The sequence below is a fragment of the Sinocyclocheilus grahami genome, unplaced genomic scaffold (assembly GCF_001515645.1).
Source record: "Sinocyclocheilus grahami isolate Dianchi unplaced genomic scaffold, SAMN03320097.WGS_v1.1 scaffold169.1, whole genome shotgun sequence".
NCBI lineage: Eukaryota > Metazoa > Chordata > Actinopteri > Cypriniformes > Cyprinidae > Sinocyclocheilus > Sinocyclocheilus grahami.
This window is the reverse complement of record NW_015505348.1, coordinates 650591-677146: the sequence shown is the minus strand read 5'-3', so window position 1 is coordinate 677146 and position 26556 is coordinate 650591. Positions and strand designations below refer to the sequence as shown.

The 26556-nt window shown below is 36.7% G+C and overlaps 1 protein-coding gene across 2 annotated transcripts in view; it reads left to right on the top strand.

Moving 5' to 3' along the window:
* Positions 1 to 25788, top strand: part of LOC107593322 (amino-terminal enhancer of split-like) — a 55321-nt gene extending 29533 nt beyond the window's left edge. The window contains exons 2-7 of one of the 2 annotated variants that reach the window (XM_016282997.1): positions 7232 to 7320; positions 16663 to 16726; positions 19714 to 19758; positions 22531 to 22593; positions 22888 to 22962; positions 24117 to 25788. In XM_016282997.1, the coding sequence (XP_016138483.1) occupies positions 7232 to 7320; positions 16663 to 16726; positions 19714 to 19758; positions 22531 to 22593; positions 22888 to 22962; positions 24117 to 24344 (564 nt within the window). In that variant the 3' untranslated portion in view covers positions 24345 to 25788. Of the gene's footprint in view, positions 1 to 7231; positions 7321 to 16662; positions 16727 to 19713; positions 19759 to 22530; positions 22594 to 22887; positions 22963 to 24113 lie in introns of both variants that reach the window. The other variant, XM_016282996.1, reaches the window with a different exon arrangement.
* Positions 25789 to 26556: the final 768 nt, after the last annotated feature.

Genomic DNA, 26556 nt, shown 5'->3' with positions numbered 1-26556 from the left:
TCTTCTCCTCTTCAGATAACTACATCTGGGCTTTTGTATGTAATCCCTTGGGATGGGAAAAAAACTGCCAACATTAGAGTTGAAAGAATTTTCTAGAACATTTCTTTTTCTGTTAAACTGTGGGGTGGGAGGCACAACTGTAAATTACAGGAATGATGAATCCCATTTAGCCACAGAAGACTCACAATTTGCCCACCAGCGTATAAAGCCTTTTAATGGTTTAATTGCATCTCAAAGGAGAAGCGCACAGAAGCAGAGTCAAATTAGGGATTGTCCCATATTTTGGCTCTTGTGCTGCATGACGCCTGTATGTGGTTTTCTTTTTTTAAGTGAATATGGGATTTGCTCTAAAGCTTAAAATCATTAGACTAAGCTTCGCAACCTTGAAGGTTTCCGTCACTTTATTAAGGCTGGTGTAGCTCGGTGATTAAAGATTTGGCCTGGTAACCAAAAGGTTGCAGGTTTGAATCCCATAAAGCGAACCTGTCGCTCCGTTGGTAGAGAAGTGCAATGAGTCACTTTTAAAGAGAGTCCGTTCAGTCAGCGGCTATTTTTGCGACATTTCTGAGAAGCTATTTCCAGTTATATCAGTACAGCTCATATCTATTTGAATGGGAAACAGACCGAAATCTCCTGTGTGAAATGTTATGTTTCAATAACGTATTTCAAATTGGCAATAAAATCTGACAGCAATGGTATTATAAGTTGTGATTCTTCAAACCCCCCCCAAAATTCATAATTTAGTTTGAGTGCTAATGTTAATACATATTATCATTCAAGTTTAAGACTTGGTTAATTTACTAGTGTAATTGACCGTTCGCAAAGAGCTTGATTGACCGGTGATCTGAGCAATCATAACGCCAAGTCCGCCATCTTGCCCGACAAACAAATCAGACAGGAGAGTAGATTAACTTCGGTGGACTTAAAATTAAAAATTGTGTATTGACGTCTTTCTGCAGTCTAAATAAAATACGATTTGATGTTCATTCATGTTTATTTTGTGCTTTAAGTAAATATGGAAAGACGAATGGTTCACGTGCCGCTTGAAATGAGGCAATACAGCGATCTGTCACGACACATTAAAAAGCCACAAAACGCTATTTATTTATTGAATTTCTTTAAAAAAAAAAAAAAGACCAAATTTTAAAGCTGAGCCTAGGCCTGGGCGACACACACAAACACGAACATGAGTGCAGTGCAGTGCCCTGCCTGTGATAAGGAGATTGTGAATAAAAAAATTAATATTAGTCGATTTTAAAATAAACATTTGCATTTGAATGCAAAAATAGTACAATCAAACATTAGGTGTGCGTCAGGGAGTGTCATCAGTGGCGCGCGAGATGCGGTGATGATGATGTAAGTGACGTTGTGGCATTTTAATGTTTTGTTAGTCTAGCCCATGAGACGTGCAGTTGCTGTGTTATTCATTCAAAATATTAGAGAAATATAGAAGCTCAATGCGGAGAAGATCTTGATTAGGTTAAAACCGAAACCAAGCCATTCACAGAACGCATATTCAGTGCATTTTTTTTAGACCGACAAATATGACTGCTGCACTCGCGTCTCACACGAGATGTTTAGAAAGCCATGCAAAGTTAAAACAGTTTAAACTTTTAGAAAACACGTCACGAATTGGTGGAGGTTTATTGCTTTTCACTGCATCTTATGTTTTTAAAGGCAATCTGTGTGATGGGCGTTTCGGCTCTTTGTATTAAGCAATGCATAAATACATGATGCTGTTTTGTTCATAATTGTTTATGCAATTTACAAAATTATGTTTTATTTATGAGTTAATTTAGATGTAATTAACGTTTTTTTTTATAGACAGTCATTTCTTTGTGTTGACAATTTAATGCGTTGCATTATTTTGCTCATTGCGCCCTCCTGTGGCCTCGTGATACAAGCCAAATGTTTCCTTAAGACCTATTTACTCTGCATATAAAACATTAGAAATTAGATATTTGTTTAATTTTTATTTTGTGTTTGACTGTTAAAACAAAATATTTGTTGTTTGTCTCAATAAATTGGGTTGATTTAAAAAATAGTGGTTAAATTTAAACTTTTTTTTCTATTGCTCTGTTTTAAAAAAGGTTATAAAAAATGTCAGTAATTATCGATACCGAACGATATGAAACATTAAAATTGTTTAGCTATATCGCCCAGCCCTAGCTAAGACATTGTTTCATACCAGAAGTAACCAGTTCTGTCTTGTCTTTCGGTGTGTTGTCAGTTTCCTCTTTGCTCCGCGATGTATTTTTTACTGTGTGAGAACATGTGTAGTGTGAAAGAGGCATGGCTTGTCAGACGTAGCAACAGTAACTAAGGAGGGCGGGTTTTTGCGAATGGTTGCTTGTGAAATTACAAGAAAAGATGATTTTCTTTCATTCATTCATGCATTCATACATACAGTACATATTGATAAGTTTTTTTAAATTCTGGTTGATGCTGATAAGCCGACAATTTATTAGACTGTATAAATAAACAAATAAATAATGAGACATAAATATGAATAATCTCACAATATTAACTGATAGGCTGATATTAAATTCTATACTGTGTAAGAAAGAAAGAGAGAGAAAAAGAGAGAAACAACAAGAAAACACAACTTCAATATTTATTAGGTGAAAAACAAGATTGTAGCTTACTAGCAGCAAGATACATTGATGCCTGTCACAAAAAAGTAGGGCTGGGCAAAAAAATATTGATTTTCCGATTAATCGTTTTTTTTTTTTAAATGAGGTAGATTCGATATCGATTCTCAAAAGCCGCGAATCGATCTTTTCCAGTATTTATTTCAGCACACATTTAAAACAAGATCTGATTAACGTGAATCTTATCATTAGTCTTCTCATCTAGTATGTCACCCTTATTTACCTTGCACGATGTTACAACAGAAAGCCTGTCATTCATTCAGTACTTATCATGGCCATACGCATGATTCGCAATGCTCAGGTGAAATGCTATAGTAATACTATAAATCTGCGGAAGCATTTGATATCACGCATAAGGCGCCATGATTTCCGCAATGAATGAATGGCGGATGGTGCGGTGCACTGTTTTGTTTACTACACGCATACTAAAGCGCGAATGACGCTCGCGGTCTTTTCAGCTTCTGCCGTCTCACAATATGATGATATGAACACGAATGTCATCTCCAGCTGCTCTGTGAGTCACTTCATTAGCATTTACCGTTTCATTTGAGAAATCTACCGTCATATCACATACACACCAGCTGGAAGTTCTTCACGGCAACCGTCAAAATAAAAGTTTAGTTTAACGTTCTACGGTCAGAATATTACTATTTAGCAGTCTTAAGACTCAATGCTACTACTGCTAATAAATATTAATAAATCTTTATTTTTAAAGGAGTAATCACATCTGTTTTCTTTTCAATTTTAACAGTAAACCTCTGTTGTGCAGCACTTTGTTTGCCAAAAAAATAAAAGGGTTTAATTTTCATTTGATTAGGATAAATTAAATTAATGTTTTATGCCTTCAGCTGATTACCAGAAAAATTAATAACATTTTATAGTGCCCTATTATTGTTTTAAAAAAAAACCTATACAAAAAAAAAGAGTAGGTTTAAAATACAGGCATGTTGTTCTTAATTTCTTTTTATTAATTCACTATTTGTTAACTGATGTTTACTGTTAATTTTTTAGAAATATCAATAGCATTTGTATTAAAACTATATTCACTGAATGTAATCAAAAAAATCGAGAATTGAATCGAATTGAGAGCTTGCGAATCAAAATCGAATCGAATCGGGACATCTGAATCGATACCCAGCCCTAAAAAAGAGGGAGGTTTCAACAAATCAGTGATGTGCCCACAAACACACACACCAGGGCTCTACGCTTACTTTTCTTTTTAGGAGCACAGTCAAAAATTTAGGAGCACCTTCTAATCAATAATCCAAAATTTGATAAAAAATTTGCCTTCCCATTACGAGATGATATTTGACTCCTTAAAGTGACTTGCAGTGAAATTTAGTTTTTACCTTTGTAATGGCATTTTTCTAACTTTATTAAAAGTGTCATCTTTTATGTCAAATTGTAAAAAAAAAAAAATTATTTTATAAGCTTTTTAAAAATTCTAATTAAAGCGACAGAATAAGAACAAATAGAATAAGATGAAATCAGTATTAACAAAATTAATTTGTACAGAGGTGGCACAGAAGAACACAAACGTGGCTTGTTGGTGTATTTTCAGACATTTAATGTGACTCAGAGGTGGCATGAGTGCAATTAAATCCATAATGCTTTAAATATAAAATGTTTAATATAGAAATATTAAATGATTTAAAGAACTGAAAAGATACTTTAAAAATGAAACTAAAACTGCCAGCAGGTGGCGGCAAGTCACTCATTTTATCACTGAATCATTCATTCAATTGATTCTTACGAACAGCTGATTCATTCAGGAATGAAGCAAGTGACTGTCTTTATGAATAGGTAATCATGAATCATTGACTAACTAGGTTCATTTACTTCATTTAAAATTATTTTAAGCATCTAGAAAATGAATAAATCTTAAGTCACCACTGTACACTTGAACCAGTCATTTAACTCCAGGTTATTTTATAAACGATTGACTTTGTAATAAGCGTCCTTAAAGTTGCTTTGAATAAGCACCTCACTTAAATGTCAAAGCAACAAAGTTCAGAGTCATTACAAAAAAATCACCATAATTGACCCCATCCTCCTTAAGCCCAAAACACACCGCACGATTTCAGCAATCTATAATAAGCAATCAGCTATAAGATCACTGCATGTCACACTGTGCGACATGGATGTAATAAACTTGGCTACGATGTGTGTAGACTGTACGATGATGACACCTATTGACTCGAAGGCTATGACGCACGTTACTATAGTAGAATAAAATGTCATCAGCATGCGCTAGTGATAAGCAAAAAGAGCATGATAAATCACACTTTAGCAGTTGTATTTTTTTATGTGCGCTGAAAAAAAAGTGGAAGCGGCGAAAGAGGCAGGGATAAGAGCTTGAGGTAAGCAGTTTTATGTTTTAGCGCCATGTCACGTTGATTTCATGTCGCGTTTTTATTGGTTGATCAGTAAACGTGTATCGTACCAGCAAACACACTGTGAGATGATCGCACTGTATGGTAGGCTATCTTTGGTCGCAAGACCGTGACAACGGCCATCTTTGAACCTCTCTCACTGTACGACGTAGGATCACTGATTAGGAGCCACGATCACCGATATCGCCACGATTGTTTCATGATGCCAATCTTTCGTCTGGGACAGCCGAAAATCGTGCAGTGTGTTTAGAGCTTCAGTTACTGTTGCTATGTCCGACAAGCCATGCCTCTCTCACACTACACACCATGTTCTCACGCAGTAAAAAATACATCGCAGAGCAAAGAAATTCAGACAATAAATACCGTTTTGTGTCTCTGTAATGTGCCGTTACAGATCGCTGTATTGCCTCAGTTCAAGCGGCACGTGAACCGATCGTCTTTTCATATTTTCTTAAAGCGGAAAGACATCAATGCACACTTTTTCACGTTTAAGTCCACCGAAGTTAATCTACTCTCCTGTCTGATTTGTTTGTCGGACAAGATGACAGATTCATCGTTATTATTGGTCAGATCGCCTGTCAATCAAGCTCTTTGCTAACGGTCAATTCTGCTCAGTATTAACTTCTTTAGGACCCATAAGCACTTGTTCATTCACACAGTATATGCTAATCGGTTTCAGCACACTTGTATTAATGTATTAATCACAGTTTTAAAGTGCTCTCTCTGTTTAGCAAACAGCTAACAGTGTTCAGTGCCTGCTTAAACAGTCCAGATGACGTTACGGTGTAGCAAGCAGGTCAACATGGCCGCCGTTGAAAGCAAGTATTGTGTGTACGTAACACCCCGTCACCGGACGCTCCACCAAGAGCCGTCAACTCGAACACATTCCCAATCGGCCCCGTTCCCCAGCATTCCCTAAGGAAACTGTATCTCCTGTAGCCACGCAGAGATGTGAGGGCTACTGTTAGCGGCGTCTGAAAAAGATTGACTGTTTGGGCACTAAGTGCTCGCTGTTGACACAAGCCTCTCTTTCATATGCAGCGGAGCACAGAGCGCTCGGGCTAAGTACACAGTTTGTGTTAAAGGTTGGTCCGCCCGTACTGAGAATTTCATCCGTCGAGCTCTCACCCGCAGAGTGGCTCGGGATTTTTGAAACGGAAAAACGCAAACACTCGAAAGGAGTCAAGAACAGGTTGGCAATTTTGAAAATAACATGATGAATCAGCTGCTCGATTGTTCAGAAGAGATCAGAGCGCCCAATAAAAAAAAGTCCTGCATTCTGATGGATGACAAGTGTCCGAATTTGTGTCCCTTTTGTGTGTCTCTTGTTATCTTTGCTTCTCTTTAATGTGGTCTATACCAAAACTTGAAATATTGTTTTAATGGAAAAAAATCAAATAAATTACAACATGTTAATTCACTCCTCGCTCTGACCAAAGGTTTGAGCTCATTTGACTCATGTCTACATGGACTAATCAAAAAGCTTGCTCGTTGCTAACCCTCATCCTACCCAGAAAACGCAAGTTAATTCTACTGTCAAAATGACCAAAATGCACATTTCTAGTGTTCATTTTCAGTAGCCAGAATCTGAAACATTGGCAATAGCAGAGATCTTCCTCTGTTTTTTTTTTTTTTTTTTTTTTTTAGAATTGCATTTAAATTTTTTTTTTTTTTTTTTTTTTTCAGAATTGCATTTAAAGCTGGAAGGCCTGCATTCATCAAAATTTGAGTATGGCAGTTGCTTATTGGGAAAACCTCCAACATATCACCAAGTCTAGGAAAAATCCACCCTGAAAAGCGCAAAACGGTTCCAATAACATCTGCATCTTCCCTACAGGTGTGGCCCCCACACTAGGGAAGTAAGCTCACCTGCAAGCGGAATGCATGTAATTCAAAAACCTTGGGTGGTGTCGCGCTCCAGACATGACAGACGCCTTCTAAATTATGAGTTTTGAATGTTGCAGTAAGCCTTCGAGATTTTATTTGCTGCTTTTTATACAGTACACTTGAATCCACTCTTGATTACAAAATTCCCTGTGTTTAGAAAGCCGCATCTGTTTTGGCCGGATTTTTCTGGTCTTGGCATTGAAACGGCAGCGCTGGTCCGCCCCCCGGATGCCCAGCTGATCCTGCGACACAGGTTTTCTGAATAATGCGATTGACCGCCATAAATTGCTTCTGTTCCAGGCTTCATCGCAGCAGCTGAAGTTCACAACGTCAGACTCGTGCGACCGCATCAAGGACGAGTTCCAGTTCCTTCAAGCACAATACCACAGGTACACACACACACACATTTTCAGTGCCTTAAAGGGATACTCCACCCCAAAATGAAAATGTTGTCATTAATCACTTACCCCCATGTCGTTCCAAACCCCTAAAAGCTTCGTTTGTCTTCGGAACACAATTTAAGATATTTTGGATGAAAACCGGGAGGCTTGTGACTGTCCGATTGACTGCCAAGTAAATAACACTGTCAAGGTCCAGAAAAGTATGAAAGACTTTGTCAGAATAGTCCATCTGCCATCAGTGCTTCAATATGAATTTTATGAAGCGACGAGAATAATTTTTGTACTCGAAGAAAACTAAAATAACGACTTTATTCAACAATTAGTCTCCTCTGTGTCTCTCCACATCACCGTAGCAAGGAGACGAATTGGTGAATAAAGTCGTTATTTTTGTTTTCTTCGCGTCGCTTCATAACGTTACAGTTGAAGCACTGATGGCAGATGGACTATTTTGACAATGTCCTTCATATTTTTCTGGACCTTGACAGTGTAGTTTACTTGGCAGTCAATGGGACAGTCACAAGCCTCCCGGTTTTCATCCAAAATACCTTAAATTGTGTTCTGAAGACGAACGAAGCTTTTAGGGGTTTGGAACGACATGGGGGGGTAAGTGATTAATGACAAAATTTTCATTTTGGAGTGGAGTATCCCTTTAAAGCAATAGTTCACCTAAAAATCACAGTCTGTCATTTATTCACCCTCATTGTTTTAAACTTAATGTTCTTTCTTTGGCAGTGTTATTTTTGTATTGTTTATATACCGTTATGGTATTTATTAATATATAAAATTAGCTTTTGGTTTTTATATTTCCAGTTTTCATTTTAATTGTAGTTTTATTAATTTTGCTATATGCTTTTGTCAGATTTGTTTATTTATTTATATTTGTCTTAAATTTATTTTAATTAAAGTTTTAGTTTTAGCATTTTTAGAATTTCGACTTAAATGTAATATAAAAAATAGAAGCATTGCTTTTAAAACTGAAATTGAAGTTTTTCATCTAATATTTTTCATTTACTGAAATGTTTAAAGTTTTGGTTAACAACAATAACGGTGTTCTGTGGAACACAAAAGATGTTTTGAAGAATGTGCTGGTTGCTCTTTTACAAAAGCTTCAAAAGGACTCAAAAGCAACATAAAATTGGTTCATATGAATAGTTTACTCAATAGTTTAATAGTTTATTCAAACTTTTCTGAAATCATGTGATGGTTTTGTGCAAGGAACAGACAAAAATTTTAGTCATTTTTCAAAGATAACCTTGACTTAATTTTTTTTTCTTTGCGTTCATGAGAAAAATAGTTGATGTCTGGTTTGTGAATGAATCATTATTTTGAGTCAGATCTTTTCAGTGAATTGGTTGATTTGGTTGAAAAACAGTCTGAATGATTTTTTTCACAAATATGTGTAACGAATCAGCTCATGGGAAATATGAATAATTAATCATAACTAGTTATAATTAATTATGAATATTTTAGATCCACTGTAGATATTTAGCTGACCTCTCAGGGTCAACTGTCTTGTCAATTCTAAGAACGTTAATTTCCTGGTTAAAGGAAATAACTTTCTTACTGTACAATTCTACAAAAGCTTGTAGCATAAATCTGCATGATTAAGTGACTCCAGTTATGAGCAAACAATGAACCACGTCAAGTCTGATACAAGTAAGGTTTTATTAACTACATAAACACTTAAACTAGTCTAACATACTACATAAACACAAAACTGGTCTAACATCCTACATAAACACATAAACTTGTCTAACATACACATACACACACACACACACACACACAGTTTTATAGGAAAGGGTTAAAAGCTTAACGCAGTAAAGAGAAGAGAAATAAGAATATGACGTTATAGAACCATTTGCATATTCAGCAGATCTGCCCGAGGGAGACATCAGATTCTTAGTTCAAACACACCTTTGTAAAAAGGTGCAAATGATACCTAATTAATAAGACTAAGTTTGATACTTGCATGTCTCATCTGTCTGAAAGAGAGGTTTGATGTAATCTGAAGTTTCCAGTTGATCTTTGCTGAAGTTGGTCAATGAAAAGAACCAGTTTTGAGTCAGAGGATCTTGATGAATGGAAAGGACAAGGCCGAAGCCTGGCACAAGCTTAGGGTTTCCAGGGGAGCGTTTTTCTCACACCCTCTCAGACTTCAAACAAACCACCGACTCGGACTAACACACTTCAGGATGACAGGTGACACAGCCTTGATACCTGCTGCATAAGCTCGAGGACCCGCACCTTGCTACAGCCTACATCACCACAGCACACCACCTGACAGCATCCACCACGGCACCACAACCACTCCTGGAGGCACCCAGATTCAGTTCAGTTGAATTCACTCAGTGACCCGGCCATTCAGTTGGAATTGCAATGTCCCATAATTCATGAGTATTTTTGTGTGATTCATTAATACAACAATTAATAGAGTCATTTGTTCTGGAATCTAATTATAGTAGAAAAGAGCAACCAGCACATTACGAGTCGGAAAGTAATGACTCGTGATTCAGTGAGTGAGTTAGATGATAATTCAGTTACTACTCCGATTCAGTGAGTTCATTCTGTGAAGGAATCACCCGATTAATTCTAACCCATAACTCATGAGTCTTCTTGTATGATTCAATAAAACTCATGTGTAGGGCTGGGTATCGAGTTCGATACCTTTTAGGCACCGACTGAATTGCCTCGATACCATCGAGTATCGAAAAACGTCTCGTCGTTCGGTACCAAATTTCGATACCTAAGGGGTTAATCTTATCAGCGTCAGTGAGCCAACAAGCCTGCAACACACGACAGATCGATCAGTGTTTGACATCCGCGAGAGCGATTCGAAAGCACACGTAGCAGTCTGCTCTCGTGGTACTGTAATACACCGATCGGTCTGCACAGTCGGTCCGCGTCAAGTGGAACACACCTACTAGTTTACACCGGGTACACTCGGAGATGTGGCGCACACGTGAGGCTGTAGTGTGAATGCGTCCCAGCCCCCTTAGATGTAAGGCTACATTTACACTGGTGCGTTTATGTTTTAAAATGAAAACGATCCTCGTCATACTGGCGTTTCCACTGCGTTTCAAGCCGGCTTTCCACTATCTCCGACAAGTGACAGACCGGTCATTCAGTCATTCATTTCCAATGGAGAGTAGCGGGGGAGCTGCATGAAGTTCTGATCATATGCAGATGTTTGTTCACGTTACACAACCGAAAGCGCGTGTTATGTGATCATTCATGCAAACTGTAGCATCATGCTACATAAGACAATAAATAAGATTTATATTCTGCTTTTACTCAAAACTCACTTTAAACCACCATCGAGTGTTTGTAATAACTTCCAATTGCCGTCTAATGTGTGTTTTGGCCATGTAATGTTGCTGAAATTAAATATGTCATTACTTCTGCTCTGACTCTGAGTCAGAAAAGAGAACACAGACAGACAGTGCTGGAAGCTGCTAATGCTCATCAGTAAATCAGTGGAAAATAAATAGAAATCATGATTCTGAGCCATGCATTTTAAAACGAGCACACACTAGTGTAAATGTAGCCTAACGGATGTGTAAACTGAAGACTATTTGAGCTTTATTAAAACTATTTGCACTGATTTATTCTGTTGGTTACATTTTGTTCCTTTGTGCAGTGGCTCAGGAGATGAGTCTTTGAGTTTGTATAAACATCAACAAGCTGAAAAATAAAACCTTGTTAAAATTGATTTCATAAAACTGGTATCGAAAAAAGTATCGTTCAGGAACCGGTATCGAAGCCAAGGTATCGGTATCGATATTGAAAATTTTTGAACGATACCCAGCCCTACTCATGTGTTCTTGAATTCGACTATAGTAGAAAAGAGCAAACAGAAAGTTACACATTCGAAAGTAATGACTCGTGATTTATTAAGTCAAATGTTAATCAGAATCATCAGATTGATTCAGACTTGTGAGTCTTCTTGTGCGATCCCTTAAAAGAATCAGTTCATAAGAGTAATTTGCTCTGGAATCAGACTACACTATAAAAGAGCGACCAGCACATTATCAAACATTTTCATTTTGTGTTCCACAGACGAAAGACAGCCATACGAGTTCAGAACCACATTTATTTTCGAACTGCTTCTTTAAGGAGGTCCTCTACAAACCAGTGTGACTAAACTCACTATTAGCAGGCTTTTTTTTTTCTAACAAGCTTCCCTAGTGCCTCATTCCCTTGCCGATTAACACGGAGCAGCTACTGTGATCTGGTCCGTCTGATGCCTTGACTCCTATAGACGGAGGCGGAAGACTCTTTTAAAGACACAAAGACGCTGCTACTGTCCCGTCTTTAAGGCAACATGTCTTTCCCTCCATATTCCCATGACAACAAGCAAACCCTCATTTAACCCTGGTTCACAGAAGAATAGGCCCTACGTTTTTCTGTGTGTGTATTCAGAGCATAGATTCGCCGCCATTGACTTCAATTGAGATTCAAAAGACGAGGGCTTTTTTTGGTGCTGCGTTCAGCCTTTTAAAGGAAATGTACTGCAGGCGGTCCCCAGAGCCTCGCCGAGCTGTCGCTCCCTTCTACAAATGCATAAATAGATCAGGGAATACATAAATCAAAATAAGGATGACAGCAGGAGCGATTTGGAGGCAGAAAGAAGCGGCAATAAAACTCCCATCAACGTGTGGTTTTTTTGGCGTGTTTTTTTTTTTTCTTTCTCCGAGAGCATCCTTGGAATCTTCAGGAGGCCTTGGCCAATCAGTAGCTGGCATGGCCATTCACAGGTAGCCTGGCAGCAGGGAGGATGGTCACCATGACAACCCCCAATATATGTTACACAGTCATAACAGCCCAGGTTTTTTCCCCCCTTTTTTTGGGATAAGTGGAAGCAGCAGACTGGAGAGGTATGAAGAGACAGAATGCTTGTCATACGGTGACAAAACAAGAACCTCTAGTATGTTGTGGCACTTTTTTTTTTTTAAATATAGATCAGATACTTTTTCTTGGATTGTTATCACTGGACATTTTCCCATTCGATGCTCTTTTTCCATATGGAAAACTTCCAACTTCTTTTTGGATTTCCCTACATACTGAAAAAGCATAATCAAGTTTTTGTTTTCTTTGGGAACAAAAGAGAATGTGGCTTGAAAGGCTAATGGTTTGCACACATGCTGAAGACACGATTAGCTGTGGTGCTCATATGGGAAATTCTGGTTCGATTCCAGTCGTTGTATGAAAATCCAGTCCCGACACTTTTTCTTAAATATAATAGATGAGCATATATATATATATATATATATATATATATATATATATAAAAAAAAAAGCCAATATTCTGTTCAATTTTATTCAATTAATTCATCACACAAATATTTGACCGATTAAATATTCTCCAAGCACTTTTATTTCTCCAGGTAAATTTGTATTTTATTTTTATTATTTTACTTTATTTTATTATTTTAGAGATTCTTAAATGTGTCTGATTTTGGGTCCTGATTTGGGTGATTTACAGTGGTGTAAAATACTATTATCTTACTTGAGTGAAATAAAAAATATAATAATACTCAAGTACAGCAATCAATTTAAATGGCCAATATTCTCTTAAACTTTATTCAATTAATTTTATCACACAAATCTTTGACTGACTTAATGTTCTCTAAAATAATTTACCTAGAGAAAAAAAAAAGGTTTCCTATTTTATTTTATTTGTTAGTGTATCAATTCTTAAATGTGGCTGATTTAGTACAGTACTTTTACTTTTTAATACTCAAATACAATTTAAAGTTGTACTTTTACTCCGAACGAATATTCTACTCAAGTATATTTTTGAGTGCTTTTTACACCCCTGTTGATTTATTACAAAATTAATCGACAGACTAAATGTTCTGTAATTTTGCTAAGGTCCACCATTTGACTTTCTTCAAACTGTGCCACCTAAAATCATCACACAAGAAAAAACCCAAACATGCAAAATGATTGACAGCCAGATGGCTTTTTTGATTGGCTAATTACTTGATTGGCTAAAAATCGGCAGAGGTGGGGGCAAATCACACATGTTCAAGTCTCAAGTCCCTGCCATCAAGTCTCAAGCAAGTCTCAAGTCACAGTACAAACAAATCAAGCAAGTCAAGTCCTGCTAAGGATCAAGTCAAGCCAAGGCACAGTATCAAACAGGAACAAATATTTTTTTGCCACACGACCTTATTCATTTTCCCTCAGAAATTAACTTTCTTAATTATACATTTTAAATAATAACGTTTTAAGTATAACATTTTGAATATAGGCAAAATACTACTTTGTATACCACTAAAGTCTGTAATTGAGAAAATATTTATAAAAATACAAGATAAAAATATGTATCTCATATTTATGTTATATTGAGTTTGACCATCCTAGGAGACAGATAATATTTAACAGATGTTGGAAAATTATTTTGCACTAAATCTATCCAGCGAAGACTGGGATTCAGTCTGGGAGTATGCTAAATAATATGCTATGCTGACTACAAATCACCCCTTATATCAGAAATAAAATGGACCCAAAATTTTCATCGGATATAGATTCCCTATTTGGATTTTCTTTCACTTTGCATGACATTATTCCATGCCTACATTGTTCTTGAAAACTATTGTCATGGCTCAAAACAAGAAGCCTATTGCTGTTAATGTGTATGTATCTTCCCCTGTAGCTTATTGATTTCTTAGATTTTTTTATAATAAGAACTAAATTGACAGCTATGCATTTAAGGCTATGTTAGGCCTACTCTATGGCATTAATGCCGCCAGTAAGTGGTGGCAAGTCACTGCTTTATCACAGAAGCGTTCATTGAACTGATTCATTCTAAACAGTTGATTCGTTCATGAACAAGCAAGAATGGGCCACTCAATCACTCAACCAGTTCGTTCAAATCCCTGGATTCGTTCAGTATTCAGTAGTGCTGTGTTCAAAATATTGAAACGACGATGTATCGTCACAGAGATTTGACGATACGAGTATCGATACAGCTGGCCCTGTATCGATATTGTGGCACGTGTGCAGCAGTGGACCACGCTTAATTTTACAACGTTTAAAATTGAGTAGAAAAGTGCTAGAGGTTTCTAAAAAAGAATGAATAGAGCATCTGTTAATAATCTGGCCGCAGAGGAACACAACTGGGTTGCCTGATATAAAGAGACGTAATCCCCAATACGGAAATACTGTATCTGCTAAATGTGCTACTTATCTTTGTCAACCTGGCAACCCTGTGCACCCTCTCTCTCCACTGAGGATAAACGTACTTGCTTCCTGAAAACACTGGTTAGCTTGCAGTTTAGCTATCTCCACTTCAAGTCTATTCTCAGAAAAGTGTAATTCATCAACTGTTCATTTACGACACAGAGAGAGAGAGAAAGAGGCTGTGTATGTATGAATTACCACCGTTTTGCCACGTTTCTCTATTAACAGTAAAGCTGTGGCTTTAATTCCTTTAAAAACAATGATGCTACCAGCTCCTTGTTGAGAAAGATAATGTAGCTCTAGAGCGATTAAGCTATTTAGTTGATAAAACTGCGGGGCAGTGCTAAAAAGTTTGTTCCTGGATGTCTTGAGTTCGGCCGCAACGTGATCGGTGTGTGTGACTGAACTTAACATCAAACTGCTTCTGTTCGGCTAGAGTCGTTTTGAACTCGGTCATCTTCGGAAGCGGAGCTGCGCGGAAAGTTACAAAAAATGTTGTGCGCGTGAAATGACGTCACGTGCACTCAAAGTGAACTTGCGGACGTGTCGAGTATAAATCAGCCTTGAGCATGTGTGCGTTAGATACAGTGAAGACAGCGCGTTAGTTTTAACACTTTTTAAAAAAAACATATTTTTTTTATTGTAGAGAGTGTGTTAATTTGTGCGATGATAACCTACCAGCAATGTAAATGATTTTTTCAACATATTAGAATGAGTACATTACAATATAAATGTATTAGAACGAGTACATTATTATTTATATGCTTAAAGATACAAACAATCAGAATATTGTACCTGGTGGGAGTGCACAATGTAAACATGAAACATATGCCATTACCTATATTGTACTGTGGTACAGTTATGGAGGCCCTTCATAATGCAGAGGTCAGCTGCCTGCTCTGCCAATAGTTAGAAATGGCACTATAGTAAGCAGTGTTTAATAAACAGCTGTTTTTCTAAATTCTGCTGAGGTGAAATTCAGTGCAGTCATGTATCGTGATACGTATCGTATCGTGGCCTCTGTATCGTGATACGTATCGTGACTTTGCTGGTGATACACAGCCCTAGTATTCAGTGTGTTGCTTAGAGACGCGCGTATTTCTTTAGCTGTGGGCTGAACGGAACTGGCAGCCGCGCTGAAAATATTACTAAATATCGTATGTTATAAATATAAATCTCATACTAAGGCCATTTTGATAACATATCTTGGATTTTGGGTGCAAAAGAAACATCACTAATCGATAAAACACTGTGGTTTCCGTGGTACAATTCCATATATTGATTTACAAAGAGGGATGCTTGACACTAAAGCACCGTTTTGAGAGGCAAACGCCAGCGAATTTAAAGTTTGACATCGTTAATTATAAACACGAGATTAATCATTTATAATCACTTTAATTTAATGACAGACTTAAGCTGAATTTTAAGACCAATGCTGTTTTCAAGTAACGAACAAGCTTACATACCTTTCCTTTCTGAAGTGCCGACGTCCTGGCTTTGTAAATGCATACAGCAAATGCATACAGTTTCGAAGTGTTTATCCAAACATCTCGGGAGATTCTCTTGCTCCCTGTATTTGGCGCGCTGTGTTCCTGACTGTGCTCGTGCAGTGTCATGAACTTCGCAGACTCGGATCACTTCTGCCGCTGGTTCAGTGGCTTGCGTTTTGTTTACCAAATTATGTCGCAATGATTTATAATAATAATTAGAGTTGTTATAAAGTCAAGTCCTGCCGAGTCATGAAGGTCAAGTCTCAAGTCACTGGATCTCAAGTCCAAGTCAAGTCATTTTCTTTATTTAGTCAAGCAAGTCACAAGTCCTTAAATTTGCGACTCGAGTCAAGTCATGTGACTCGATTCCCCCACCTCTGAAAATCGGTGACCCTTATTTGCTGTTTTCAGAGCCTATAGATGTGATGCATAATAAAGACATTTTTGTATGGTTTTCCTAAAATAAACAGTTTATTAACATTTAAATTCCTCTCCCTATTTACGGAATAGAATATGAAGAAGCCAAAAGAAAAATCTTTAAAAAAAATGTCTGAAGCATTCTGAACTGCATTCTGAACCGGCCTCGGTTGCATAATATATGTCTAGTGTCTACATTTTTTTTCATTGACCAGTCTTTCTTTTCTCTTTCCAGTCTGAAGCTCGAATGTGACAAGTTGGCCAGTGAGAAGTCAGAAATGCAACGTCATTATATCATGGTAAGTCTGCACAGAACGCACTCTCCTCCAGAAGGATGTGCCTTAGGCTAGATGTGCCAGAACATATTCACATCCGCAAGAAACTAACCTAGCCCTTACCTGTCTGATTCCATTGTGTCTTATTCTCTGTCTGCCTCTGCGCTGTCTTTTCTGCTGCTTTATTACCATTCTGTACCTCCTGTCCACTCAGAGGCATCATGCACATATTTTTTTGAGGGGACATCAGTGGCATAGCTGGGCTCACTTGGTACTCTAGTGACTTAAAGGAAGTTATATTTTCTTTACTTACCTGTTTATTTATTTACTTAAAATGTGGTGGTCCTTTATATATTTTATTACTATATTTAGTATATTTGCTTATTTACAAACAACTTCGTGGTTCTTATTATGCCTGTATTTGTTCTTTTTGTTTTTCCAGTTTAGTATTATATTATATTATATTAGGCGCTTTCGCATCGCGTAGTTCTAGGAACTAGCCAGCAGGGTTGTTCCTAGAGAACCAATTTTTCCCTCGGGCCGTTTTCCTGGTTGCATTCGCACCGGCAGCAGGAACTCTGAAGTGGCCGACAGTGACATCTTTATTCACGGCATTTACAAACATCAACAACCGGTGAATGGAGGATGCCGTGTTCTGAGCTGTTTTTGTTGTGTGTGTGTTGTGCCGTGTCATAGGTTTCATGATAACGGAGATGGAATGTAAATGCACATTTTACGCAATAGAAAGTGTGTGAAAATCTGACTAAATCTCCTTGTATCACTGAGAAAAGAACACAACACTGCAGACAACAGGTAAATGCCGTTATCGGTGTTTTCCATGTTCGTGGAGTAAATATTTTTACACAGCTTTTTAAAAATATTTTGTATGCGTTTGGCAAATCAGCGTACACTGTGCCACTGATAGTTCCTATAGAATGGTTTTTGACCCTACTCTGAAGTAGGAGCTAAATTGGTTCCCCCAAATGGAGTTCCTAGAACTAAATACATTCCTAGTTCCTGCGGTGCCAAGACGGCAAAAAGCGGGAACTTCCGACAGTAGTTCTAAAAACTATTAAAAGGTTCCTCCGGTGCGAAAGCCCCTATTATATTATATTTAGTGCTGTCAAACGATTCATCGCGATTAATCACATCCAGAATAAAAGTTTTTGTTTACATAATGTGTGTATATTTATGTTTGTTTAATATATACACAATACACAAACATATATTATGTAAACAAAAGCTATTATTTTGGATGCGATTAATCGCGATTAATTGTTTGACAGCACTAACCGACAGGCGAGACAGAGCAGGTTACGTCTGGTATAAAACAAGGTCTCAGCTTTAAAATTTTGTCGTCTTTTAAGAAATTAAAAAAATAAATACTGTTTTGTGTCTCTGTAATTTGTCATAACAGATCGCTGTATTGCCTCAGTTTAAGGGGCACATGAACCGATCGTCTTTTCATATTTAATTAAAGCATGAAATAAACATGAATGAACATCATAACGTATTTTATTTCAACCGCAGAAAGACGTCAATACACACAATTTTTCAAGTTTAAGTCCACCGAAGTTAATCTACTCCTATCTAATTTGTTTGTTGGGCAAGATGGCGATTCGGCGTTATGATTGGTCAGATCATCTGTCAATCAAGCTCTTTGTGAACGGTCAATTATATTGTTAATTTTGCTTTATTTTATTTATTTATTTATAACTTGGCAGTTATTATATTATTTATTTTTCTCAGTTTAGTGGTTCCTGTGTCACAGTTCTTATAGTCTTATTATTTTCTTTATTATATTTACAAACATCTTAGTGGATCTTATTATATTTATTTTATGTATTTATTTACAAACAACTTATCTTTAAATATATATTATACTTTTTTTCAGTTTAGTGTCTGTTATGTGGTATTATATTTCAGCTTTATTTTAATTTTTTTATTAAAAACTTTGAGATTATTATTATTATTATTATTATTAAATTGTTATATATTTATTAGTTTTTTGTTTTTTGTTCTTATATTATATTATATTATTTTACAATTTGGTGGCTCTTTTATATTTAATTTTTATTTGATTTATTTATTTACAAACAACTTAGTTTTTATATATAATATATAATTTTATATATAATGTAAATATAATATGACATTATAAAATATTATATTGTTGTTATTTTATTTACTTGTTTTTTTGTTTATTCATTTACTTCAATAAATATTTCACTTCAGTAAATGTTTCAGTAATTATTTTACTTTCAATAACTGCGTAACTTACTTTTCTAGAATGCAAGTACATTTTTTTAAGAAGCTGCATTCAAAATCCATTTGCCTTAAAAAATCTATCAGTTTAAATTTGGCCATGATGCTTCTGGCTCCATCTTGTATGATTTGACTTCTTCTCCTTCCTAGTTGTCCACCCCCATCTCTTCCTTTTCCACCTTGTCTGCCATTCTTTCTTTTGTCTGTATACTCACTCTGCTCTCTCTTCTCCTCCATCCCCCCGACGATACTCCCTCCCCTCCTCTCTAACCTCATTGTCTCCAGCCCGGGCCTCGTATTACCGTCTGATATTCCGCCTCTAATTGATCCGTCAAGCAGCTTAATCTCATTTAATCTGTGCGCCGTTGCTCTCACGCGCATCAGCCAGAGCGCCCTCCCTCCCTCTAATATCGGGTTCCCCCGCTCTGTCCGCACCCGCTGGAAGATGGGGAGGGTGGGCGTCCGCTTTGCGTGGGTGGTAATTGCTTTAGGGACCTACTGCTGCTTGGCAGAGCCGACCCTGATCCAACTCTGACTCCATCACTGGTGCTCTCTGCTCTTGTTTAGCGGCTGAGGTTGTGTTGCGCTGCTCGTAGACGTGTGGATGATGAGCGAGGCTAACACTTCAGCACGCACTGCGCACCAGTACGCCCGCACATGTTACGCTGAGGTCCTAGATGTTCAGTTCTGTGTATTAGAGCTGCAGTGCAGCGTGTTCATGTCTGACTGGCTTTATTTTTTTGCAGTACTATGAGATGTCCTATGGGCTGAACATCGAAATGCACAAGCAGGTGAGTTTGTCTAATCTGACGAATTACACACATCCCTGAGAGGCAGTTTACACGCTCAGATCATCTTCATTGCTTTTGCTCAACATTATTGAATGCTGGTGCTTCAGTTGAGACTGGCTATACACAGAAGTGTCAGTGGGGTGCCAAATTATGCCTTAACAATTCATGAAAATTGGTTTATTCATGGCTAGCTTTTTGAGTACACTTTCTAGGCCATGATAGCTGGGATATTTGATTGACTGGTCCACTGGTCCACACTAAAATATATGTACGTACGTACGATCTGCAAGAATCGGCTAAAAAACATCTCTTCCATCTTTATTTGACCCTCTAACTCTAGCACTCTCTATTCTAATTCTGTTCTTAAAAAAAAAAAAACTTGCCCCTTTTAAACTTGCACTCTATTCATTTACTAACTGCTTGCTATCTCAAAAATAAAATAACACTAGCTTCTCTATTTTTTTTTGTATTCCATCGATTTCTTTTCTTTTTATTTATTATACAATTAACAAAAGCAAAAAAGGCCTCTAACACTAGCTTGCTCTATTCTTTTTCTATTCTATCTATTTTCTTTTTATTATATAATAAAAAACACCCTTGCTACGTGTACTGCGTTGAACTGAGACTTGTTATAGCACTTGCATTTCATTGCTCTTTTGTTGAGTTTGATTCCTTCTATTGTCCTCATTTGTAAGTCGCTTTGGATAAAAGCATCTGTTAAATGTAAATATATATATATATATATATATTCCATAGGAAGTAGCCTTTTTCACCTGTGTATATATATATATATATATATATATATGTATGTATGTATAAATATGTATATATATATGTGTATATGTGTGTATCAGTATCAAAGAATCTTGGGAAAATATAGTATATAAACCTATATATCTTTAATCAGTAATGATGTGTTAAAATGATTCAGAAGCTTTACTAAATAAAACTAATAAATAAAAAACAAGCTCAAAATTCATTACTAAACAAAAGATTTAAAAAAAAAAACTGTTCTTCTGATATTTTTTCTATACATCAAATAATCCTTAAAAAACATTTTTATCATGGCTTCCACAAAACTATTAATAATGTTTCTTGAGCAGCAAATCAGCATATGAGAATGATTTCTGAAGGATCATGTGACACTGAAGACTGGAGTAATGATGCTGAAAATTCAGCTTTGATCACAGGAATAAATTATATTATAACAGTAAAATACAAAACACTTATTTTAAATTGTAATATTATATCACAATATTACTGTTCTTACTCTATTGTTCTACTCTATGCACACACATTTTATATATATATATATATATATATATACATAGTACGTAGTACAAATTTACAAATATGCCATTTATATATAAGTATATTTGAATGATGAAATGATTGAAATTGCTTCATTGTCCACAAAATGTGGAATGCATGAACAGCACCAATAAGTGTTGCTGTTTATAACTTTGTAATGTCTATAGTGTGATCTGTATATGGCAGACAGTTAGACTGACAGACTGCACGTGGAAATCTAGGCACGCTCCATTGCCGCTGCTGCAGCCAGTCTCACGAGCACAATTCATCAGTCCCTGCCCCTTTATGTGACACAGGCGAAATATGTTTTAAAAAGTCAGCCGGGAACGGAAGAGTGTGTGCGAGACAGAAATACAGGGCATGAATGCAAAGAATAAAGCATGCCAGTGTTTGGTATGCAGTCATCTCTCTCTCTCCCCCCTCTCTCTCTCTCTCCCCTCTTTCTCTCTCTCTCTCTCTCTCTCTCTCTCTCTCTCTCTTTACCTCCGAGCTGATCTAATGATTCATGGAGCTACATCGAGCTGCTTGTCGGAGATCAATCATCTTGGTCGGAGCTTTCTGCCGATTGTTTGAGTAGGGGGCCATTAGAGAGAACTGTTTGGAAGTGTTTTGTGAACCTATGTATGAAGTGTCAGCATGGCAGGCTATTGAAACAGGCTTATTGTTGCCTCTCTCTTTGTCCCACTGCATGTTTCTCTCCATTTTTTTTTTCTCAAGCTTTGCAGGCATTTTTTTAGGACTCGGAAAAATCACATTTTCCTGATATGAGCTTTCTCTTCATATCTTTGTTCTTTTCTTTGTCACTAAATATGTTAAATAAATTAACTAAATATGTGTTTATATATATATTAGTTTGAAATATATTTCTTTTAAAACATGTATGTATGTATGTATGTATGTATGTATGTATGTATGACAGAACTGGAGAGGATCTGCAAGGAGGAATGGCAGAGGATCTCCAAATCCAGGTGTGAAAAACTTGTTGCATCTTTCCCAAAAAGACTCATGGCTGTATTAGATCAAAAGGGTGCTTCTACTAAATACTGAGCAAAGTGTCTGAATACTTAGGACCATGTGATATTTCAGTTTTTCTTTTTTAATAACTCTGCAAAAATGTCAACAATTCTGTGTTTTTCTGTCAATATGGGGTGCTGTGTGTACATTAATGAGGGAAAAAAATTAACTTAAATGATTTTAGCAAATGGCTGCAATATAACAAAGAGTGAAAAATGTAAGGGGGTCTGAATACTTTCCGTACCCACTGTATATAATAAGCTATTATTTTTTATAATTTATTATTAGATTATTTGTTGTCCAATTATGTACTTAGACAAGTAGGTCTGTTTATATTTTTGCAGCTGAGCAACAGTAGGGATTTGTGACAATTTTAAAAAGGAAGAATTTTCTGAACAGAAAAGTGTGTGTTTGCGTGTGTGTGTGTGTGCGCGTTTCTCCCTGCAGGCAGAGATCGTGAAGAGATTAAATGGGATCTGTGCTCAAGTCTTGCCTTACCTGTCTCAAGAGGTACAGAGAGAGAGATACCAGTGTTACCTCAACATATAGTTTATAGCATTACGCCTCGTCTCAAACACTAACAGATAGTCTGATTTGTCATCTTATTCATGATATTGCAGATTTGTTCATACATAACTGATTTGAACAGGCTGGGGATGTAAAGATTTCACTATTAAATCTATGGGTTCAGTGCATTATTTTGGAGGGCAGGTATTTATAGTGTAAATGCATGATTATGTTTGCATAATGATAGTAATGTGAGTGTGAATACTGTACAAGATGTGATCTGTGTGTCTTTTTCAGCACCAGCAGCAGGTTCTGGGGGCGATAGAGAGAGCCAAACAGGTCACCCCACCAGAGATGAACTCCATCATACGGGTAAACTGTCTTTCTGTGTGTGTGTGTGTGTGTGTGTGTGTGGCTCATGTGGGTGCACACAGGTTTATACAGTAGGCTATGCTTATGGAAATGCATCTGCATTGGTTGATGGCAGTCTAATTATCTTTAAAGAAATGCATTATTAATACTTTTTGTGCATTGCTGCTGTAAGGACTATTTAATGGTAATTATTGCGTTTATATGGCTCTAAATTTGTTCATTCTGTCTCTTTTAAATTTCAGTTTCAATTTGACATGCTTTATTGGCATGACAAAATCTGTACATTTACAGTGGTGTGAAAAGGTTTTTGCCCCCTTCCTGTTTTTAATAAAAAAAAACAGGAAGGGGGCAAAAACGTTTTCCACCACTGTACATTGCGAAAAGATTTGCAGCATTTGCTTTGTACATTTGAAAATAATGCAAAATAAATATAAAACAATGCAAAAACAAGTAATACTACCCATACAATTATAAAATAAAATAACCAATAGAATAAGGGGGGTACGAGAGGTCATACAATGTAATTATTTTATATTATTAAATACAACAGAAAATGATATTTTCTTAATCAAATAACAGCTTTTATTAAATATCACCAATATAATTCAAAAAGTACCAATGTTCAATAAATAACTACATTTATTAATATTAATAAAAAAGTAATCACAGTAAACCGTTATTCCACCAAGTAACGTAGGTCAGATAGATTCACTCCCATTCAAATGCTTGTGGTCAGTTATATAGTGAGCTGTTTTATATTTTAAAATGTAATTTATTCATGTGATGGCAAAGCTGAAATTTCGGCTGCCACTAGAATAGAAGGAAAAGCATTTATTTGAAATATAAATCTTTTTGTAACAAATAAAAGTCATACTTTAGAGCTGAAACTATGTTTTATAGTAATGTAATGAGAAGTAAACTAAGAAAGTTAACACTTTATTTTAAGGTGTCCTTGTTACACGTTACATGTGTATGCATAATTACATGCAAGTAAGCCTAAACCTAACCCTAATCTTATAGTAAGTACATGTAGTTACTTAACATTACTCAGTACTTAAATGTGTAATTACACTGTAACAAGGGCACCTTAAAATAAAGTGTAACCGAAAGTTACTATGTTGGTAACAACACTGTATGTGTGTGTTCTGTAGCAGCAGCTCCAGGCTCACCAGCTCTCTCAGCTGCAGGGGCTGGCCTTGCCCATGACCCCTCTCCCTCTCGGCCTCAGCCAATCGGCCGGCCTCCCCGCCGTCACCTCCAGCTCTGGCCTCTTCTCCCTCTCCAGCATCCTGGCCTCTCAGGCCCAGCTGGCCAAGGAGGATAAGAGCACACGCGAGACCTCCGACAGCCACCGTGAGGAAGACGGAGACAAGTCCGACTAGTCGCCCGCCAAACCCGTTCCTTCATTTGATCATCCTCCAGAGCTCCACATAGAGCAGAGGCACTTGTTTCCCTGTTTTTTCACCTTTTTATTTTCCTTCGTTTTCCAATCTCCTTCCAACTTTCTATCTAAATTGCTACTGTGCTCACAATTCTAATGTCATTCTTTCTGGTTCATTCCACCAGCTCTCTATATGTATTTATACCAATCCACCTTTTTATTGTGTTACGGATGCTTGATTTTATTTTATTTACACTATTTTTGCCTGCGTGTATGTATATATCTATATATATATTGTATATTTCTTATGCTCGTTGTGGAAATGGTCTACAAAATGGTGTGACCGTTAATGGACCATCGACCCTTCAGTAATAATTCCTCTTTGTTTTTTCCCTCCCGCTCACTCTCTTCCTCTTAAAATCTCTCACCTTTTAAAACTACAATCTACAATAACTGAGTCAAAAGCACTTTGGCCCCAGGCAGTAACTCTGAGACTAAAAGCAACTTTGAATCTAAAAACTTAGCCGCGGCATAATCCATTTAGAGTTTAAAGGGTCAGTGTTATTGTTTGAAGGCACGGCTGTTGCATCTGTCCTACCTTAAAGGGACAGTTCAAGTTAAACTGAGGATTTATTTCATTTTTATGTCATCTCAAAGCTGTTTGACTCTATTTCTTTTGTGGAACACAAAAGGAGATATTTTGAAGAAGGTTCATGCTGCTCCTTTTCATTCAATAAAAGCGAATGGTTACCACAGCCGTCAAGCAAAATTTCTAATAAGTAACTTCAATTTCTTAAGTTTCTCATGCAACGGCTTCAGAACACTTGGAGTATAGTACATTCATAAACATGTCATATGGACTAATTTAGTTTAACTCTGTCAAAAAGAAAAAAAGAAAAATAATAAATAATCAAAAACTATTCCATATGATTCATGTATTATATTCCAAATGTTCTGAAGCTGTTTGTGTGAGAAACAGACATTAAAAGATACATTTAAGTCATTAATCACTGGAAATTTTGCTTGATAGATGTGGTCGCTGTATGGAAAAGAAGAAAGTTGAAAGTCACAAGGGTTTGGAATGACCTTAGGATGAGTAAATGATCCTTACGTCAGTCCAAACCTGTTTGACTTAATTTCTTGTGTGGAACACAAAAAGAGACATTTTGAAGAATGTTCATGCTGCTCATTTCCACACAATAAAAAGTGAATGGAGTCCAAAGCAGTCAAGAACAAAAATCACCATAAAAGCCTCACAAAACTAATCCATATGCCCTCATGTACTATATTCCAAGTGTTCTGAAGCTGTTTGTGCGAAAAACTTAAGAGATTTCAATAATTATTTACTGGAAATTTAGCTTGATAGATGTGGTCACCATTCACATTCATTGTAAGAAAAGAGCAGCTTGGACATTCCTCAAAATGTCTCCTTTTGTGTTTCACGTAAGAAAATAAGTCATACAGGTTTGGAAGGACATGAGGGTGAGTAAATAGTGACAGAATTTCCATTTTAGAGTGAACTATCCCTTTAAACTGCTTGATGAGTAGTATTGAAAGAAGAAAGAACATTTGTACTAGGCCCTTCAGCGTACTGTATATCTATCTACCTGTTTGCCTGATTTCTAATGTGTTTGGAAGCTGTTGTGCTGTCTTAGAGAATATTAGATGAATCCTCTGAGATGCTAGCTAACCTCCTCACCAAGTGAAAAGGAATGCTGTTTAAAAGATTTTTTCAGTCTTTTTTATAGTAATGTCGATTGTCTACATGGTGAGAGCCATATTGTTTTCCTTTGAAGGTAAGTTGTGAGAATAAGGTATTTGAGAAGTGAGAAGCACCTTTAAACATTTTTATTCGTCGTTTTGATAGCACTACAGAAACAGGAAGTATGTGTAGTAGTATGATTTATAACAAGACCTCCCAACAAAGACAAAATAACTTTTTAGCACAATACGTTACCTTAAGTGGACTTAAGGTAAAAGCTAAGATTTGCCGTTTTGAATATTCAGTCTCCCAGTGTCATGTTGTATTATGTAGTATGTGATTCTACCAAGAGGGGGCAGTAAGTCCATAGCAAGTCCACACTAACACCCTCAGGGTCACTTTAGTGTCCAATGTTGGTTTTTGCAAACATATAATATATGCTTCTTTTGACCTGCCCAAAAATAAATAATTCGTATAACGTTTGTTCAGTCTGGAGTAAGCATCAAGAAAA